The sequence below is a fragment of the Petaurus breviceps genome, unplaced genomic scaffold (assembly GCF_028583685.1).
Source record: "Petaurus breviceps papuanus isolate PSGF00001 unplaced genomic scaffold, PetGlider_PUasm1.0 558, whole genome shotgun sequence".
Taxonomy (NCBI): domain Eukaryota; kingdom Metazoa; phylum Chordata; class Mammalia; order Diprotodontia; family Petauridae; genus Petaurus; species Petaurus breviceps.
The window spans coordinates 1,980,767-2,001,366 of NW_027186376.1; the positions used below are offsets into that span (position 1 = coordinate 1,980,767).

The 20,600-nt window shown below is 49.0% G+C and overlaps 1 protein-coding gene across 2 annotated transcripts in view; it reads left to right on the top strand.

Moving 5' to 3' along the window:
* Positions 1–19,999, top strand: part of EP300 (E1A binding protein p300) — an 82,360-nt gene extending 62,361 nt beyond the window's left edge. For both annotated transcript variants that reach the window (XM_069102884.1, XM_069102883.1), the window contains exons 17-31: positions 1,069–1,187; positions 1,696–1,935; positions 2,451–2,539; positions 4,370–4,450; positions 6,118–6,174; positions 6,991–7,068; positions 9,556–9,623; positions 10,961–11,111; positions 11,209–11,355; positions 12,074–12,187; positions 13,101–13,266; positions 13,571–13,735; positions 14,349–14,510; positions 16,212–16,493; positions 16,659–19,999. In XM_069102884.1, the coding sequence (XP_068958985.1) occupies positions 1,069–1,187; positions 1,696–1,935; positions 2,451–2,539; positions 4,370–4,450; positions 6,118–6,174; positions 6,991–7,068; positions 9,556–9,623; positions 10,961–11,111; positions 11,209–11,355; positions 12,074–12,187; positions 13,101–13,266; positions 13,571–13,735; positions 14,349–14,510; positions 16,212–16,493; positions 16,659–18,848 (4,109 nt within the window). In that variant the 3' untranslated portion in view covers positions 18,849–19,999. The remainder of the gene's footprint in view (positions 1–1,068; positions 1,188–1,695; positions 1,936–2,450; positions 2,540–4,369; positions 4,451–6,117; positions 6,175–6,990; positions 7,069–9,555; positions 9,624–10,960; positions 11,112–11,208; positions 11,356–12,073; positions 12,188–13,100; positions 13,267–13,570; positions 13,736–14,348; positions 14,511–16,211; positions 16,494–16,658) is intronic.
* The last annotated feature ends 601 nt before the right edge of the window (positions 20,000–20,600 follow it).

A 20,600-nucleotide genomic window follows, 5' to 3' on the forward strand; every position in this document is an offset into this window, starting at 1 on the left:
TGGAAGACTAAACTAGCCAGTGCTCTCTGACCTCCCTCCTTCCTCCCATGGAAGACTAACCAGTGCTCTCTGACCTCCCTCCTTCCCCTGTGGAAGATTAGTCAGTGCTCTCTGACCCCCCCTCCTCCCCTGTGGCAGACTAGACAGTGCTCCGTGACTTCCCTCCTTCCTCCCGTGGAAGACTAGCCAGTGCTCTCTGATCTCCCTCCTTCCCCCGTGGAAGACTAGCCAGTGCTCTCTGACCTCCCTCCTTCCTCCCGTGAAAGACTAACCAGTGCTCCGTGACCTCCCTCCTTCCCCCGTGGAAGACTAGCCAGTGTTCCATGGGCTTGTGCCCTGGGCCCAGCCTTGTCCAGCCTCTTTTGTTCTGGGGGTACAGCTCTTCTGAGAAGACTTTTTTGTTATCACATTCTAGTAGATTCATCACATGGCTAACTCCCCCTCTCATTTTAAGTTGGGTTACTTTGTGAGTGAGCACTGAAAAGTCACGGAAGCCCAGGAGCAGCCAGAGCTTTATCCGTGTCCGTTGACACGTGTGCCCAGACTAACGTGCACTGCATGTATGGAGTTTCTTGAGTGTCCAAACGGCAGTTCGGGCCTGGAGCCTGAGGTTTGGTCCTTCCTGCTACTGTCGTCACCAGTATTTTAATGATGCTGTGTTTGTGAGAGGAAGGTCCTGGGACCTTGTGTGGTCTGTCATGTCTTTTCCTATAAGTCCTATCTGAACACTTGGGGGTTTTGGTATGTTCTGCCCTGCAGACACATGTCTTGATTCCGCTCATGTCTAGCTAGTTCATCACTGTTTAATAACTGGACACAAGGGATTGACCTCATTCAAGTCTCTTGACAAACCTTTTCTGGATAGGGTTACTGCAAGTTGACAGGCTCCTCCTTCCCTCTGGAGAGATTTCTTTAGTGGTCATTTCCTTAGGTTGGGGAGGGGGAGGGGAGATGAGTGAAGTGACAGGGACGACTTGGGATCATGTCTGTTGTTAAGCATTCTAACTTACATGATATGGGTGTGCATATATGTGCACTGACTCATTTTTATTTAAAATTTTTTTTAAGTTTTCAAGCCAGAAGAATTACGTCAGGCACTTATGCCAACACTGGAGGCCCTTTACCGTCAGGATCCAGAATCCCTTCCCTTCCGGCAGCCCGTTGACCCCCAGCTTCTAGGAATCCCGGTATGTACTCGACTGTGCACTCCTGCCCTTTGCACTCCAACTGCTGAACCATGGCACTATTACAAGATACTTTTTTTGCTTGATTGACAGAAGCCTATCTGTTATACCACAATATGAAGGATTAATCATTAGATGCCTATTATAAATTATAATGCTATGCCTTAAAATCTTCTTGTGACTTTGAAAATCCTTCATTTGGCCAGAAGGGATCATGGGCAGACAACATTAGGTGATAAGGAAACATCAGAAGGGGTGTGTTGTCCCAAGAAAATGAGATAGTTGAGTCATGTTTTGTTTGCTTGAGAGTTTGGGACGCATTCCTGCACTCAAGACTGCTTCAGTGCTGGCCTTTGCTCCTCAGCTTTAGAGTAAAGTTATAGCTCTGATCGCCTCGCTCCCTCTGGAGTTTTGTTCTCTCAGAATAAAGACAGAGAAATGACCCACTGTCCCTTGTTCCTTGCCCTTGTCTCTGAAGTAATGCTGCCTTGCATCTGCTTTGTTTTCCTAGGACTATTTCGATATAGTGAAGAGTCCTATGGATCTCTCTACCATTAAGAGAAAACTAGACACTGGACAGTACCAAGAGCCCTGGCAGTATGTGGATGACATATGGCTCATGTTCAACAACGCCTGGCTTTACAACCGAAAGACATCGCGGGTGTACAAGTACTGCTCCAAGCTGGCCGAGGTGTTCGAGCAGGAAATCGACCCCGTCATGCAGAGCCTCGGCTACTGCTGTGGCCGAAAGGTGAGAAGCGGGCTTCCCTCGGACTTCAGACGGCCCTCACCGTGGGCCATCGGGAGCCTGTCTGAGAATCTGTGTGGGGGCCCAGTCGAGGCAGGCGGGCAGCCTGGGAGGCTGGGCCATCTTCTCTCCTTTCTGTTCCTCAGCCAGCTCCCAACCCAGTCATGAGGATAGCTGACATTAGTGCTGTATCAGTGCTGGCTGTGGTTATTGATTTTTCCTTTTAAAGTAAAAGCTTCTTTCCATTACTGTACTTAGAAGAAATGATGCCCATTAGAAAGGAGGACTAAATCAGAAATTTGCTATGGGGTCTGTTATAATTTTTTTTTTAAATAAAAAGCTTTTTAGTTTAGTCTCAGATTTTGAGAAGTAGAGCATTAACAAATAGATGGAGATACATTAAAATTACAAGCTTGGCAGATAGATGTTCCTTAAAAAGGACCTTGATTTGTCAGTTAATTGACTGTTCTTTTGACTTGTCATTCAAACCTTTGCAATACTTACAAATTATCTTGCAGTTGGAGTTCTCCCCCCAAACACTTTGTTGCTATGGCAAACAGCTGTGCACAATCCCTCGAGATGCCACTTACTACAGTTACCAAAACAGGTAAGCCTGACCCCACAGCAGTCATGCTCCATTTATCCTGTACCCCTGAGAGGCCACCCAGGCAGCCAGCAGAGGGTGGGCACGATCCTCTTTTTTCAGGTAGAAAAGAATTGCACCCTCTTGTGTCTCTAAAACTCAGAGCCATGAGGAGCTGGGAGAGTTCTTGGGGTCTGACCCTGCTTATTTCTCTCTCAGTTGAGGCCCAAAGAGGACCAAGGAATTAGTGGTCAAGGTATGGCTAGAAATAGAACCCCTGTTCCCCTCCTGTGTCTGGGAGGTCCAGTGCTTGCTAACTTAAATCTACGGCTCCACGAGCTGTAGTGTTGGTGTTCTGCACTGGACATTGGCCTGGAATCCTGCATTAAAGCAGGTTTCTTCCTGAACTCTCTTTAACCAGCCAGCTAGGTCCTCCCCCCCCACACACACACTTTTAAATGAACTGGAAACTCATGGACTCACTTGTTCTTGTGAGTTTATCTGTGTTGGTGACATTTTTCATTGTTACTAGCTGCCAGCCAGTGTCCAGTACTTCTCTGTTCACAGATGGGGTCTTTATACTCAAGTATATGAGTGTCTATATGCAGACAGGCCCCTTGCCCTAGGCAGTCATCAGCAAGTGTTCCTTATCAGTAATAGCTGTGTGTCTGCATTGCTGCCTGGGAGTCTTAGTGCCTATAGTGTGATCGGCCCAGTGTCTTCTTTTCCATCCTGGCATGCTGGATGGCAAGACTAGAAAACCGAATGAATTTAAATGAAAGCCCATTTCTTTAGTGGTGCCTCCTTGGTACCAAAACCTCTCTGACTTTGAAAAATGTTTGTTTTACTTAGCATTGTCCATTTTTTAGTGTTCCTTAAAGTTAAGTGCACTCATTAACATTTGGGTGGTAGTTTGAGGGTCCATTGACCATAATTTAGTGAAATATCTAAGCATAAAGTAACTACGAGTCTTTAGGAATATTTTGTATTCACACAGCAATTAATAGTTGTCATGAAACATTCCCCATTGTCCTGTTCTTCCCTCCACCCCCCAATATGTTGTCTTGACATATCATTTTGGCTTCTAAAGTCCAACGCAGCAGTATCTGTCGATTCACCTATGTAGTAGCTGTGTGTGTGAGTCTGTGCATGCAGGCGCACGACCGTCCCTTGCTTTGGCCTTCACCCTATTTCAGTAAATGATTTCCATAATAGCCAGCACCCAGTCCCCCAACTTGGGGAAGGTCACAGTTTTTGCTTGTCTCACTTCCTCTGTGACGGTCTTGCCTCTTAGTGTCTATCAGGGGACTTTTAGAGGAAAGTAGGACTCCCCTGTGTAAGTGGCGGCCAGAGGGGTGTCTCTTCCCTCCCCCTTCCTCATTTGGATTCTTTGCGTTAAGTAGCATGGATTATGATTTATTAAGACACAAGGGTGTGGGTTAACTTAATTGGAATATTAGTTTGATTTGCTGCTTGGGATCCCATTTGAGAGACTGAATGCTAATCTGTGCTTTGCCTTGGCTTTCTGCTCTGTGTTGTCTCTTGTCCCGTGGTCGCTCATCTCTCCGTTTTGTTTGAGTATGTGCATATGTGTGTGTGTGTTTTTTTTTCTCCCTCATGCTTGTCGTTGTCCGCACTTGGCTCTGATTGCAAAAACCAAACCAAACCCAAACCCAAACCCAAACTGTGGGTGCCCATGTATCTCCATCATTGACTGTCCTTGTCGCCGTTGATGACCTGCTCTCTGCTTCCGTCCCCCTCCTTGGCCTGCTGTGATTGGTGGCATCGTTGCGTGGCTTGGGCTGTGTTGGGTGACCGGAACAGTTCACCCCAGTATGGCCTTCTTGCCGACAGGTATCATTTCTGTGAGAAGTGTTTCAATGAAATCCAGGGCGAGAGCGTTTCTCTGGGGGATGATCCATCCCAGCCTCAAACGTAAGTATTTGGGGCTTGTAGTCAGTGTCTGAAAATATTTCAAGCTTTGTCTTCTCAACCAGTTTGTTCTAAAATGATAGTCCCTTTTAGTCCTCTGTGCTGAGACCTGTGTGTCAGTTATACAGATCACTGTCACAAAAGGCCATCATGTTATCACCTGAAAATGGTTTTCTCTTTATTCCAGACAAGGTCCCTTCAGGTTACATACGGAGCTTCTTTTGTTTTTCCCCTTCTTCACCAATTTGTATTTTTATGGTCGGCAAAATACTGCAGCAGAGCCCCTTTAGTAATTCTGTGTGCCAGACAGACTGATGCCCGCTGTCAGCTCTCCATCACCATCTCCGGTTTTCACTTGGGGGTGCATACTGTGCTCCAACGTAGAAGTAACTGTTCGTGGCAGTGTTTACCCATCCTCCCCATTTACAGATGGAGAAATAGAGGCTGGAGGGATAAGGGGACCCACCCACTTGTAAATTGTAGAGCTAAGCCTCTTATTATCAGAACGTGATGGGGCACATCTCCATCTCTTGAATTCAGAAATTCTTTAGATTGATTTCACTTCCCTAATCTAATGAGCTGTTCTCTGGCACACCTGGAAGAAACTCCCCTGCCAGCCATCCCCAAGGTCAGACCTCTCTTGATGAAAGCTTATCTTGGAAACAAACATAGTCTGGTCTTTCTCTTGTAATCTCCAACTAGAGCTCAGAAAAGTAATTTCTTTCCGACATAGACTAAAATGATGGGGAAAGAGGATGACCTTTTAGGGAGATGGCAGTGTTAACAGTGTCAGAGGTTTGATCTGGATCCTATCTTGCTTGTCCATAGTCTGATCCACAGAGCAACTTGTTTCAGCTACGTTAAAAGAGTAGGGAAAATCTTCAGTTCATCAGATGGAAACAGCAGGACTTAGAACAAAGATTAAACCCCATTTCTTACTCTATATCAGGACCATACATTGTTATTTCCCTAGCATCTGTTACCAGCTATAATATAGCAATCAGAATAGGCCACAGCAGGGACTGAGTAGACATTATTATATTATCTAGAACCCAGTGACGGTTCTTAAAGGGAACGTGATAACAGCATTTTAAATCTAAGACAAAATCTGTAGCTTAGTGATTAGTGGTGGAGATTTGAAGCTGTTTCCTTACTCCTGGAAACACCATCATGGGCCCCACTGCTGTGGCGTGGGGGGAAGAGGGGAGTCAGTCACCCTGCTTTGAGGGATTGGTCCCTGGGGTCCTTTAAAGAGGTACCTGACAGAGCAAGTGTGAATATTCATGTCATTGAGAAATGATTTTACAGGCCCAGAGTAGCTCTTGCTCAACCACGTGGGGCCCATTTTCTTATTTATTAATAAGGCTTACTTGTCTGTTTCTGTGACAAAGTCATCCTTAAATATTAGCATCATGGGTATCAGCTAAAGGATGATAAATACATCCTTTATTGATAGAAAGTCTTTTACTAGTTGAACTTTCCACTCTCATTGAATGGTATTTTAAAATCCCATAGAAGGGCCATTTGTGAACACCAAACAGAGACAATGAATGGGAATTGAGCTGACCACCTCTGAGGCTGTTTATTTTGACTAGGAGACTATGGACTAGAAAAAGTAATTTCTTTCAAAGGACCTTTTCTTAATATTGTCCCTTTTATTCTCTCCACAGTACAATAAATAAGGAACAGTTTTCCAAAAGGAAGAATGATACACTGGATCCAGAACTGTAAGTAATTGTGGATTGGAGGGCATTCTATCCTTCTCTTTCCAAAAACCCTTGAAAAGTTCATGTGTGGCCTTCCCACTCCCTTTCTTCCTTCCGGTAGTAGTTCATGTTGTTTTTTCTAATCAGTTGGTCTGGGATTGTGCAGTCAGGTGGTCCTGGAATGGCAGCTAAGTGGGTGCTTATCCCCCCAATGGAACAGTGACAGACACGGCCATTTCTGATCCCTAGGCATTGAATATGTTTATCTCCCACTTAAATGACGTGCTGTCTTGGTAATTTATAGAACCAGCCTATCTTAACAGCACCAGCTTAGGGGATAGCGCTTCTTTGGAGCATATTTCTGTCCCTGTATCTTGCTCACACAACTCTAAGTTAACTTTATACCAGCATTCTCCTAGTGTGAGTGAGGGCTTAGCCATTCCCTTGCATGTTTGTAGTGTGACTCCAGACACAAGGGGTATTGAAATATGCAGGTATTTGGGGTCACCCCAAGAATTTGAGGAGAGAGAGCGAGTAGTCCCTGGCCTCTGGGGTCCCCCGAATCGGCCAGTACAACCTCTCTTCTTGGCTTGTTGGGTAGGCAGAGACAGTCTTTTTCTCCAACTAGCTGTTTCCCCTTGTCTCCAACCTTCCCAAATTGTAAAGGCCAAAGTGCACTTGCTTTTGCATGTAGCTAAAGTGACCGTTTTCCTTCAGGAAACCAGAAAGCAAGAGATTTGATGGCTTGTGGATGGTAGGACCTTGGTAGTGCGCACTAGTGAACCTGAACATGGTTTGTTTTCTGAGTCTTGACCTTTGGTTTCTTTGGTTTTCCAGGTTTGTTGAATGTATAGAATGTGGCCGGAAAATGCATCAGATCTGCGTCCTTCACAACGAGGTCATCTGGCCATCTGGGTAAGCAATGATGCTGCTGCTCTCTGTCCATGCACTCATCCTCTCCTGGCACCCATAGGAGACCAGTGTCCTGTCCATTGTAGAACATGCAGCCAAGGAGTAGGAGTGGCAGATGCAGTCCGAGCTTTCTGCAGGATCGTATGATAGAAACAAGAAGGGCTTGTCTGCTGATTTTATGAGAATTCCCTAGAGAGTTTGATCATAATTTTAGACCTGGAAGGGACTTGAGTTTCACTGCCTTCATTATTATGGGTGAGGCTGAGGCCTGGAGATGCTTGGTGCCTTGTCTAGAGTTGCATGGGTAATTGTGGCAGAGCTGGAAGTGACCTCTGCACACATCTGGTCACACTCAGACCTCCCCAGATCTCTGCTACATACCTGACAACCAGGCACCCGGCTTTCACGTGCTCCAGAGGCAGCCTCTCATCCTTCTGTGACCTACCCCAAGTCCCTGACTCTTCTCATCTCCAAATGCAACATCCTGCATTCCTTCCCCCACTACTCAGCACGTGGAGTTCGGTGCCTTATTCCCCGAGATATACCCTCCTCTGCAGGCTCTCCAGCTGTGGCCCTCACCACCTTCATCAAATATCAGTTGGAAGACTCAGTGTGTGTCCTCCTTAAATTTCATCTTGTTTTTGGACCTGACTCGTACATCTGTTAGCTGTTCCTCTCCCAGCTCCATGTCAAAGCAAAGATCCCTGTGGCACTCCCCTGGAGAGATGCTTTCGAGTTGATACCATACCAGTGGATACTGTGGGTCTAGCTGTTCTGTTCAGCCAATTCCAGATTTGTCCACTAGCATCTAGTCCCTGTCTTTTCTCTCCACTTTGGCCATGAGCATAACAAAGTCTTGGTGAATAATATTGCATTTTGATAGATACAGTACTAAAAAGCAGGCAGTAAGTGAATTATCTTTTAATGCCATTTCCAATGATAAAATCTTAGCCATTTTTTACTTTGGGTCTTTGACAGTGGACAGGACTTTGGTGTCAAGGCCTTAATTTCCTGGGTCGCAGGATTGCTGAGGTGGCCAAGTCACATCAGCATAAGGCCAGCCTGGAGACAGGACAGGTGATGACAATGTTCCTGTCATAATGGGAAATAAAGCCATTCTCTGGCCTGGCCTTATGTAAAGCCTGTATGTCATCTCCAAGAGAAGCACTGCTTTTTCTAGATGTTAACTGTCTTGAGACAAATCCTTTGTAGCATTTTCCTAGGAACTGAAGTCAAACTCCTTGGCCTCTATATAGAGAGAGCCAACACATTCCATTAACTTTTGTGATTGGCCCTTGGCTGGTCCTACATTACGTCATTGTCTTCCACCTTCTCTGGGAGACTCAGAATAGCCCATTTTGTCCATTATTTTTGTACCTAGTGTATTCATCTGACCCAAGTGACTTAACCAAGTGCACTTAGCCCTCACCCCTTTACTCTGAAGCCCTGTTCAGTAGTCTTGGTAGGGTACGCAAGCCTGCCCATCCCCTACCTGGCCCCCGCAATCCTCATTCTCAGACTGTCTTCTAATGTGCCTTCATTGGAAGCTAGGGTCTATAAGCCCAAGGCTAGGCTCTCTTCTTGGTTCTTTCTGGTGATGTCTTTGTGAACTTGCAGTTGTGTCATCCCTTTTGACAGACTTGAGGAGGTTTTCAGTCCTATCTTGGGATGTGCCTTTGGAAGGCAATGGCCTTGTCATGCTGCTCATTTTGTCCCCTTCCCTCAGCAGAGAGGCCCCCTCTTCTTCCTCAGACTTTGACTGGGTGACCTATCACCTGAAAACACCTGTACCGGGTCTCCCTCTACATTTCTAAGAGGACGGGTCCTCACCATGACTGTTGCCTTTCTTCCCTCCTCCACGACATTCTGACCTGGGCTCATCCCTGGGACTCTATTTAGATCGTTGGTCTTTATTTCCATATTGAAGCCTTGCTTCCTGGTTGGTTTTATTGTCATATTGATTGAATGATTAGTGTCATCATGTAACATCTTGAGTTTTTAATCTCCCCTTTCCAAGGTTCCTGGAAGAGGAGCACTCCTTCTTAGTCCCCAGGGCACTTTGTTATATTACCATGATGACAGCAAGCCGGTCCTTCCTTGTACCATGGTGGCTAAGAACTGAGTCTGTCATTCCTCTTAGTGTGTCTGCCTTGTGCTTTGCCCACATTGCTACCCACACACATCCCGAAAGGTATCCCTGCAGATTCTTCAAGGAAGATTGCTGCGAGGGTTCCCCCATGTTGCTATCCACGCCTTCCCTGGCAGTGTTCCAAGAATGCAAGACCATTGCCTCTCATCAAGCTTGGACTCGATGGTCTCCCCCAGCCCTGCAGTGCCTTTCTAGTATCCTGTTTTTCTACAAATAGAATAGGAAAGGTCCATTCTCTTCTCGGTGGTTGGAAAGCCTGCCTTCTCTTTTTAATTCCCTTTTCTATCCCATAAGAGATTCAATAAGCACATCTTCTTTTTTGGCTTTTATTCTAACTGTAGATTTGTCTGTGATGGGTGTCTGAAGAAAACTGGACGAACTCGGAAAGAAAACAAGTTTTCAGCTAAAAGTATGTCACTCTCTTCTTGGTAACTGAATTTAATCTAGCTCTGACAAAGTGTCCGTTAAATAACAAAGGATGCCATGATGGCTCCTCCCTCCCTATGGATTTGATCCAGACTTGGGGATCGCGGTGTCAGTGTAGGCGGGTACCTTATTTCCAGCTTGGAGAGCACGGGAGAGTTGCTGGTACAGCTCGAGGCCAGGACTCCCTGAGGCTAAGCCGACCCCACAAGCCAGCGTTATCTATCTAGGTTTAGTGAAATAAAGTGTTGTTAGACTGAATTGTTTACGTTGGTTTTGACTAAACCTACAACAGATGACAACCTTCAAGCCCCATGTGAATGAAGTTTCAGTGCTGCCCTGCAGCTCAGGCTGTTTGAAAGAAGTAGGCATCTGTCTTGTCTCCCTCCACATTGCTCAGTGTCTGCGCTCCTGCAGTGTTGCGTTACCTTGTCGTCATTTTTTCCCAGAACGTGTGTGACAGTTGAAGACTTTCCAGTAGTTAATTCAGTTTCCTCAGTGGTGATCATTTTATTAAATTGCATTTTCTTCACAAACAGTTTGAGGCTTTACAGACGAGGAATTATTTGCATTTGGCAGAATTTTAGCACTGATCTTTAACCTCTCACCCAACATGTTGTCAAAGATCACCCAGAAATAGACATGGAGAGCCGGCGTTGGCGGGCCTGCCAGGAACATGTGCATTTTTTCACTGTTGGAGCTCTTGGTCAGTCTAGCCATATCTGATTGATGCTTGTTTCTAAGTGGCTGAAATAAGCATGTCTATCCAGATTACACTTCTAGGCATGTACTTCAAGGAGATCATCACAGGAAGTAGTGTAACTGTGATAATATGGGTCAAAATTTCTATGGTTGCTTTTGGTGTCAGTCAAAAACAGATTAGAATGGTCGGCCCCAGTTACTGTACAAGAATCGAATTAGAATGTTAATGGTGTTGTAAGAAAAGATAGTTATGAAGAATTTGGAGAAGTACAGGAAGATTCCCTGTCCTCTCCTTGCAGGGTGCAGGACTGTGGTGTGCTCCATATCTTGTCAAACAGTTGACGTGATGGATTTGTTGAATTACTTTGAGTCTGCTTTCCACTTTTTGTTACTAGGAATGGCCCGTTACCTCGGGGAGGGATAGGGTTAGGAATGAATATGATGGGAAGCAGAAGATACCAATAAACATTTATTTTTATAAAAATGAGAAGGGTGGGATTGTGTTGTGTATCAGTCCAGCATGAGGTCTTTTGATGGTGGTCATAATCTCACACGTTGACCAGTGGTCCCTTTCTCTGCACAACTGTAAGGAATGTGCCTACATCATTTTGGTTTCTCTAGGATTGCCATCTACCAGGCTTGGTACTTTCCTGGAAAACCGAGTAAATGACTTTCTGAGACGGCAGAATCACCCCGAGTCAGGAGAGGTCACGGTTCGGGTTGTGCATGCTTCAGACAAAACTGTCGAAGTGAAGCCAGGCATGAAGGCAAGGTGAGTGTCTGCCATTCCACTGGCCACTGCTCGGTCTTGCTTTTTATGTATGCCTTTCCTTCACCTAACCAGCCATGCATTGTTCTGAATCCCGCAGATTTGTCGATAGTGGTGAAATGGCTGAATCCTTCCCTTACCGAACAAAAGCCCTCTTTGCCTTTGAGGAAATAGATGGCGTTGACTTGTGCTTTTTTGGCATGCATGTTCAGGAGTATGGGTCTGACTGCCCTCCACCCAATCAGAGGTAAGGGGCGCCTTTTTGGCTTGGTGAGATGTGTGCAGTTAGTGGGTAGGGGATGGTTTTCTGTGTCTCTAGAATTGGGGGTAGGGGGACAATGGGGATGTTACCTGTCATCAAGTACTGAGAAGACTCTAATGAATCTGTGAAGTGATCCTAGTTCAGCTTGACCCCAGAGTTCAGGGTGACCTAGGAGCAAGGGAGAAGGAAGTTGATGTCAAGAACTTTGTTGCATGAAGGAGTGGGCTGCCTTGGGAGGTAGGGGGCCGCCTGGGCTGATCTGGGCAACTTAGAGGCCCCTTCCTTCCAGCTGTCCAGTGAGACCCTGTAGTGAAGTAGCTCCATTATAATGCAGAATTCAGAAATGTCAGGGTTTTTTTTTTGGCATCTTCCGTGTTACTGAGAAGTAACGTCGAGTTTATCAAGGAAAGGGCCTGGGGACAGTTCACAGGACACTACGATAAAGCTGATTCTTTTCTGACAACAGAAGGAATGTCATCCAGGGCAGCGTCAGGGGCCTGGCCAGGGCCACAAAGGCATTGCTCTGCCATAAGATAACAGTGGGATGTAGGCGTGTGGAACCTCCCTTACGGAAGCTGGGCTAGACTGAGAGCACTTCCTCAAGAATTTCTCTTCACAGCAGTGTCTGTTGAAGTGTCTGTCCTTGTGTGAACGACCAGTTCAGCAATATTTGATTTGGTTTTTTTCCTTCCTGTCTTTTTAGGAGAGTATATATATCTTACCTCGACAGTGTTCATTTTTTCCGTCCCAAATGCTTCAGGACTGCAGTCTATCATGAAATCTTAATTGGCTACTTAGAATATGTCAAGAAATTAGGGTAAGTATATCAGTATTTTGAGTTCAAAGGGTGGTATGGCCTAATAACACTGGGGAGTAGATGGGAATGTTAGCACACCTCACTGGCTTTTTAAAACTGCTCCCTGGGGATCCCTTTATTTTCTGATATCATGTAATTGTTGTTGGTTGTGCCTATAAAGAGCAGGCTTATTCCCCCTGTGTGTCTTCTGCTGTAAGTAGTCTAAGTGACGTGCCTGCACCTGAGGGTGTTCTAGGCATTCATCTGTTTGGCTAAGAACACCTCCAGGGTCAAACAATGATGGAACCAAATGTACACTGAGAACATTTTTCAGCTCCACTCCTACCCCCAGAGAAAATCATCATCCCGTTGGCTTGTATGTGCCAGTCCTATTGAGACAGGCCTTAAGGATTCACCGTTAGGCCACATGTGGCCCTCTAGGTCCTTGGGTGCAGCCTTTTGACTGAGGCCAATCCTTTTATTAAGGGGATTTGTTCTGCACCCTTGGATTCAGTGTCCACATGTGGCCTCGAGGCCACAGGTTCCCCACCCCTGGCTTTTGCTGTGCTAGTTCAGAACCTTAAGTTCTCTTTGACCTTAGCCCAAATTCTGCTATTCCCAGTAAATATGTCAGTCACCTCTCCCCACATATGTGGAAAATGGCATTTTCACAATCCCTTAGCCCTTCCCGCTTAACATGGCTGGGGCTCATTTGTCTTATGTGTGGCAGTGACACATCTGCCCTTTCCTCCCAGCTCTGCTGCCCCCAGCAGCCCCGCTAAGCTGTGCTTGGTGCCTGAGATCAGGGCGCGTGTGCAGGATCGTCACAGGATTTTGTGTTTCTCTCCGTTCCCCTCTTTGTGGTTTAAGTTACGTTGATTTTTACGGAGAAAAAAGAAGGGACTGGTTCTCAGTGAAAATCTTCTTGGTCTAGGTACACAACGGGACACATCTGGGCCTGCCCACCGAGTGAAGGTGATGACTACATCTTTCACTGCCATCCTCCTGATCAGAAGATCCCCAAACCCAAGCGACTGCAGGAGTGGTACAAGAAGATGCTGGACAAGTCCGTGTCTGAGCGCATCGTCCATGATTACAAGGTGGGCCCCGTTGTAGATGCTGTACCCAGAAAGCTCTGAGTTCTGCTCCGTCTTGTGGTGGTTCAGCCTGTACTAGTGTTGTGGGCTGTGTGTTTGACACCTTAGCCTTCCTGCACAGTAGGGGAGAATGGAGATACTGGGGAAGAAATGAATAGACCACTCCCAGGAAACCATCCTTTATCAGAGACTTCTGAGAAGGATGGGGAAAGCCTTGGAGCAGAAGCAGTTGGGGGGGGGGGGCCATTGTGTGCGCCAGTGTTGGCCCCCTGCTGGGGGTGCTCATTAACTGCTGGGTCTTTTGTAGGATATTTTTAAACAAGCCACGGAAGACCGTCTAACAAGCGCAAAGGAGCTTCCCTACTTCGAAGGGGATTTCTGGCCCAACGTGCTGGAGGAAAGCATCAAGGAGCTGGAGCAGGAGGAGGAAGAAAGGAAGAGGGAGGAGAACACAAGTCACGAGAGCACAGACGTAAGCCCACCCCCCACGCTCACCCTGGGGCCGCAAGGGGCACCCATGCGCTGGAGTCACTGCCTCATGGGCCCCAAACGGAAACGAGAGGCCTGGTGGTGGAGATGGGCCTTGTTCTGTCTTCTTGTCTGCTTCTGAAGTAGGGCCCCTTGGGGGGGTTAGCAGGGCAAGGCGACCCTCAGAGCCTGCCATTTTTCATGGGAGCCATACCTGCTGTAGCTGACTGGTGCTGGCAGAGAGAGACTGCCACACAGGCCCCATTGGCAATAGCTTGAGTGCTTAGCAGCAGATGCCTGTGGGGGTTGACCCTGGATACTCCAGGGGCTGAGGAACTTGGAATCTCATTTCTACCATGCTTCTAATCACTTGGGTAGCTATGGGCAAGTCCCTGTAGGGCTCCATTAGAAGGGAGTGAAAAAAGGACTAGGCCCTGCATGTCTCCAGGACCCCTGGACACGGGTCAGGTTGCTGCAAAGGTTTGCAGTTATTGAGCGTGCAGTCCTTCAGGTTACCACCTTCGCAAAGGCCAGTGCAGACCTCTGAACAGAAGGGGCTCGTTTCCTCCTTTTTCTCCGGGCAGAAATCATTGACATTTGTCCCGTGCTTCTTACAGGTGACTAAGGGAGACAGCAAGAATGCCAAAAAGAAGAATAATAAGAAAACAAGTAAAAACAAAAGCAGCCTGAGCCGGGGAAATAAGAAGAAGCCAGGCATGCCCAATGTCTCCAACGACCTGTCCCAGAAGCTGTATGCCACCATGGAGAAGCACAAAGAGGTGAGGGGAGAAGGCCGCCCCGCTGCAAGCCCCCTCTGACTGCCTGCCCTCACCCCTTCCCTCTCAGCACAGGGGAGGAGATGTGACGGCCTTGGCTTCAAAGAACTGGGTGCACCACCAGACCTCTTCATTTTAAAAATCCACCTTTCCAGTTTTAAGGGATCAGTCTGTGGCCTATTAACTGCCGAATTCATGGTCCTGGTTACATGTTGCAAGGGGACAGACTTTGTGTTACAGAGTGGCTAGGATGTCTGACCTTGTTGCTTCAGTGGTTTGTGGCTGTTGAGCAAGCCTTAATTTTGCCTGTTTAATGGGTGGGACAAGAGTATCCCCCTCATCACTGGCATTCCAGCCATTTCGCTCTCCAGCTGGTGTGAATAGCCAGAATGTTTGTGGTGTAAGAAAGAAGACTCCATTCCAAAGAAGACCCAACTTCTTTGCCTTGAAATGTTGATAATGAATATGTTATGAGATCCCTGGAATCAGGGGTCAGGAGATGGGATGATATCAGCCCCAGCTTTTCCATGGTGAATTAGTGAGTGGACAGGACTAGTGTGCTAGAATCATACCCACAGGCTGTTTTTTTTCTCTGAGTTTCTCCAAGTTTACACGTGTTGCTGTGGGTATTTGGGGAATTTCCTTGGGTTTTGTGTAATTGTTTTCAAAATTATCAGGATGATGAGGGTAGGAGACTGATTGCTACTTGAGATCTCTGTCTACACCTTAAACTGTTCATAATTACATTAAGCCCTTATAGGAAGTGAAGGTTGAACTCAGACGGCTGTCGAAGGAAGAGCATATTACTTAGAATCATTTGTTCTAACAAGGTAGTTCAGCATAATCTTTAGGGGTATTTCTGACCTAAGGGAAATGCTTTGTTCTATAAAGCATTTATTTCTAGTGGCATTTGTCGTTGGAGAATTTTACATGTGTGTGTGTGTGTGTGTGTGTGTGTGTGTGTGTGTGTGTGTGTTGCAGAATTTGTGGGAGCAGAGGAATGGGACTTAATTTTCAAAGCTTTCTTCTCTTGCCCTGAATTCCTCTGGTGCCCCCAGACCCTGACACAGGACGACTTTTCATGGTCCCCCCTGGTTCCTTCATGAGGCCAGATCTGGTGGTTCGACCTCCAGTGTTACTTCCAAGATGCCACACCACCACTTGAATCACTGTTTTAGAATTCCTTTCCTTAGAGCATTGTTCCCTTTGCCAGAGCTCTGGTAGAGCCTTTCAGAAGGGCCTTTGCCCTGAGAAGGCCATAGCCGGAACACCACAAGCTTGTCCCTAGATGAGGCAGGAGCTTTGAGCTGTCTGTGTCCCTCCACTCACTTGGGGAAGCAGCCTGCCGTCTCAGCTCGTCAGCCCCCTCAGACAGCACATAGGCTCCTTTCATAAGCTCTAAAGACAAGCCTCACCCTCCGCGCAGGTGCAGATGACCCGTCCACTTGTAGGGCAGCTGGGGCTGGAGACCGTGTCTGTCTTTCCCTCCCCTGGGGAGAGTGGTGGCATCCTGGCCGATGGAGGCAGGCCTCGCAACTCTGCTCGCTGTGGACAGGAGCCTGGCCTCTCTGCTGGTGCTTGTGTGGGGTGAGGGTGGGGCCAGGGCTGCCACTGTCCTAGAGTGTCACGGAGCTCGTGCCTGGTGCTGTGCACCATGGGGGGGAAGCCTGTCCGGTGTGTCACAGGGGACGCCTTCTGTTCCAGGTCTTCTTCGTGATCCGCCTCATTGCTGGCCCTGCCGCCAACTCTCTGCCCCCCATTGCTGAACCCGACCCGCTCATCCCCTGTGACCTGATGGATGGCCGCGATGCCTTCCTCACCCTGGCAAGGGACAAGCACCTGGAGTTTTCCTCCCTGCGCAGGGCCCAGTGGTCAACCATGTGCATGTTGGTGGAGCTACATACCCAGAGCCAAGATCGCTTTGTCTACACCTGCAACGAATGCAAGCACCACGTAGAAACGCGGTGGCATTGCACCGTGTGTGAGGTGAGTGGGGCCACCACGGCCTCTCTTCCCAGGGGGTGGGCAGCTCCCTGTGTGGCGTCTCACGGGCCCCTCACCTGGAGGGTGGGGGGCTCCCCGTGTCGCATGTCTCGCGGGCCCCTCACCTGCCCACGGCGGGCCCCGCGCTGACGCTCTCCTTGCTTCCAGGACTATGACCTGTGCATCACCTGCTACAACACTAAGAACCACGACCACAAGATGGAGAAGCTGGGCCTGGGCCTGGATGACGAGAGCAGCAGCCAGCAGGCAGCGGCCACGCAGAGCCCAGGGGACTCTCGCCGGCTAAGTATCCAGCGCTGCATCCAGTCGCTGGTGCATGCCTGCCAGTGCCGCAACGCCAACTGCTCACTGCCCTCCTGCCAGAAGATGAAGAGGGTGGTGCAGCACACCAAGGGCTGCAAGCGCAAGACCAATGGCGGCTGCCCCATCTGCAAGCAGCTCATCGCCCTGTGCTGCTACCACGCCAAGCACTGCCAGGAGAACAAGTGCCCCGTGCCCTTCTGCCTCAACATCAAGCACAAGCTGCGCCAGCAGCAGCTGCAGCACCGTCTGCAGCAGGCCCAGATGCTGCGCCGCCGGATGGCCAGCATGCAGCGCACTGGTGTGGCGGGGCAGCAGCAGGGCCTGCCCTCGCCCACCCCGGCCACACCCACCACTCCCACTGGCCAGCAGCCCCCCACGCCGCAGACGCCCCAGCCTCAGCCCCCGCCCCCGCCCACCTCCCAGCCCCAGCCTGCGCCCCCCAGCGCCATGCCCCCATATACCCTGCCCAGAGCGCAGCCCCCCGGGGCCGTGTCCCAGGGCAAGGCGGGCGGCCAGGCGACCCCCCCAACCCCGCCTCAAAACGCTCAGCCCCCTGTCCAGGGACCCCCACCGGCGGCCGTGGAGATGGCCATGCAGATCCAGAGGGCGGCTGAGACCCAGCGCCAGATGGCGCATGTGCAGATCTTCCAGCGGCCCATCCAGCATCAGATGCCGCAGATGCCACAGATGGCCCCCATGGGCATGAACCCACCCCCGATGGCCCGAGGCCCCACAGGCCACATGGAGCAGGGTTTGGGGCCGGCTGGGATCCAGCAGCAGCCCCCCTGGGCTCAGAGTGGCCTGCCCCAGCCGCAGCAGTTCCAGCCGGGCATGCAGAGGCCGGCCATGATGTCGGGGAACCAGGCGGGTCAGCCCATGAACATGGCCCCCCAGCCGGGCCTGGGACAGGTGCCTGCGGTGGCCCAGCCCAAGCCAGGCTCCCTGCCGCAGGCGGCTTTACAGAACCTCCTGAGGACTCTGCGGTCCCCCAGCTCGCCCATGCAGCAGCAGCAGGTGCTCAACATTCTCCACGCCAACCCCCAGCTGCTGGCCGCCTTCATCAAGCAGCGGGCCGCCAAGTATGTCACCCAGCACCCCCAGGGCCAGCCCGCCATGCCAGGCCAGCAGGGCGTGCACCCCAGCCCAGCCATGCAGGCGGGCGTGCAGCGGGCCAGCCTGCCCCCACCACCGCCGCAGCCCCAGCCCCCTCCCCAGCCCCAGCCCCCACCGGCCATGGGCGGGGTGAGCCCCCAGGCCCAGATGAACATGAATCACGGGGGCATGTCTGCCCAGTTCCGGGAGCTTCTCATGAGGCGGCAGCAGCAGCAGCTGCTTGACCAGCAGCGGCAACAGCAGCAGCAACAGCAGCAGCAGCAGGGGGTGGGCCCTGCCATGGGCAGCCATGGCCAGTTCCCGCAGCCCCAGAGTCTGGGCTACCCACAGCAGCAGCCACAGCAGCAGCGAATGCAGCACCACATGCAGCAGATGCAGCCGGGAGGCATGGGACAGATGAGCCAGCTTCCGCAGGCCATGGGGGCCGAGCCAGGGGCCAGCCTGCAGCAGGCTTACCAGCAGCGTCTGCTACAGCAGCAGATGGGCTCCCCGGCTCCGCCAAACCCCATGAGCCCCCAGCAGCACATGCTCCCGAGCCAGGCCCAGTCCCCCCACCTCCAGGGCCAGCAGATCCCCCCGTCGCTCACCAGCCAAGTGCGCTCCCCCCAGCCCGTCCCGTCCCCCCGGCCCCAGTCCCAGCCACCCCACTCCAGCCCTTCCCCCCGGATGCAGCCGCAGCCTTCCCCACACCACGTCTCCCCGCAGACCAGCTCCCCGCACCCAGGACTGGTAGCCGCCCAGGCGAATGCCATGGAGCAGGGGCACTTTGCCAGCCCGGACCAGAGTGCCATGCTTTCGCAGCTGGCGAGCAACCCAGGCATGGCGGGCCTCCACGGGGCAGGCGCCACGGACCTGGGGCTGAGTGCCGATAGCTCAGACTTGAATCCAAACCTTTCACAGAGTACACTAGACATACACTAGAGATACCTTGTAGCATTTTGGGAGCAAAAAAAAAAACTTATTTTCTCTTAAGACTTTTTGTACTGAAGACACAATTTTTTTGAATCTTTCTTAGCCTAAAAGACAATTTTCCCCGGAACACACCTAAACTGGGCAGCAAAAGCTTGTGGTTTAAAACAAAAAGCAAACTTGGAACCTGAGGGATGAGAGAATATAAAGAATCTATTTTTGTTATGGCTGGGGCCTGCCAGCCCGCCTCCCCTCCCTCCCCCAGCTCCTCCCCTCTCTTCCTTTCCCTCCCCCGGCTCCTCCCCTCCCTTCCCTTCCCTCCCTCCTGTGCGTCCAGTGCAGGGTCAAGGCCACATGCTCCTTCCTTGCACCTCCAATACAATTTATTATTTTTTTTAAATTAATGAAAATATGTAATATTCATAGTTATTATTTACTGGTGGAGATGGTTGACATTTCTCCCTATTCTTTTTCCTCCTGACATCGTGGCAGAAGAGTTAACACATGAACATTTCTTAAACCAGAGGACAAAAGGGGTTAATGTTGCTTTAAAAAAAATACATATTATATATATATATATATATAAATATATATTAAAAATACCAATTTTTCCTCTTTGGGTGCAAAGATGTTCATTCTTTTTAAAATGTTTAAAAAGAAAAAAGATTAGTCCAGTCCCCCTTCAAGTCCACTTTTGTCCTCCAGACATTTTCTATACAAGAGCCTGAGCGTAAAACTTCAAGTATTAAAATAATTTGTACATGTAGAGAGAACAAGGACGTTTTTCAGACTATCCAGGGGCAGCTGCCACATGGATGTAGGATATATATTGTGGTTTTGTTTCTTGAAAGAATTTTTTTCGTTATTTTTACATCTAACAAAGGAAAAAATAAAAAAAGAGGGTAAGAATTCCAAGGGAATGATTTTAACATTGCAAGGATGTCCCTGGGGTTCCTTCTTTACGCTTGCTTTCTTTCCCCTCTCCTTCCCTCCCTCTTCCACTTTCTGTAAAACTTGAAAATAGAAAGCAAAAAAAAACCCTCAAATGTTGTAAATCATGCAATTAAAGTTGATTACTTATAAATATGAACTTTCGATCACTGTATAGACTGTTAAAATTGATTTCTTATTACCTATTGTTAAATAAACTGTGTGAGACAGACTGCCTGATTTTTAATATTTTGCTTCCCCGCCAATACAAGTCAGTGTTGGTTATGGTTTAGAAAATGTCCTGTGTTCGTGTTTGCCACCCAGGAAACCTAATGCAAATACTGTGGTAAGTGTTTCTAACCAAGACTGAGCTCAGTGCGTCAACACCTTCCTCACCTGCCAGGTGCCAGAGTATTAGGACTTCCTCCCTCAGTTAAGTGTCTGGGATAGGGGCATTTCTAGGAGCTGAATTCAATTTTTTTCCGTCATGGGCTTCTCATGGTTGCTTGGCATAGACAGTAGATACCTGGGGTTTCAGGATATCCTTGTTGGCTCGAGGAGAGGATACTAAGGCAGATTCAAAGCTGATATAAAAAGATTTGAGACCGAAGTTAGATTAGATGGCCATCTGTCTGTCTTAAAGAGATCATCTTCTGTGACCTACCGCAACTGATTGTGAAGACCAGACACAAGTATGATTTTGTAGCACTTTCTGCTTTTCCAAAGCAGTCATCCCTACAAAAGTTCAAGAATAGCGTTAACAGTTCCCACAAAAACTGACTATAAACTTGTGCTTTACATGCTCTACATTGTCCTGATTGATAAAGTGAGGCT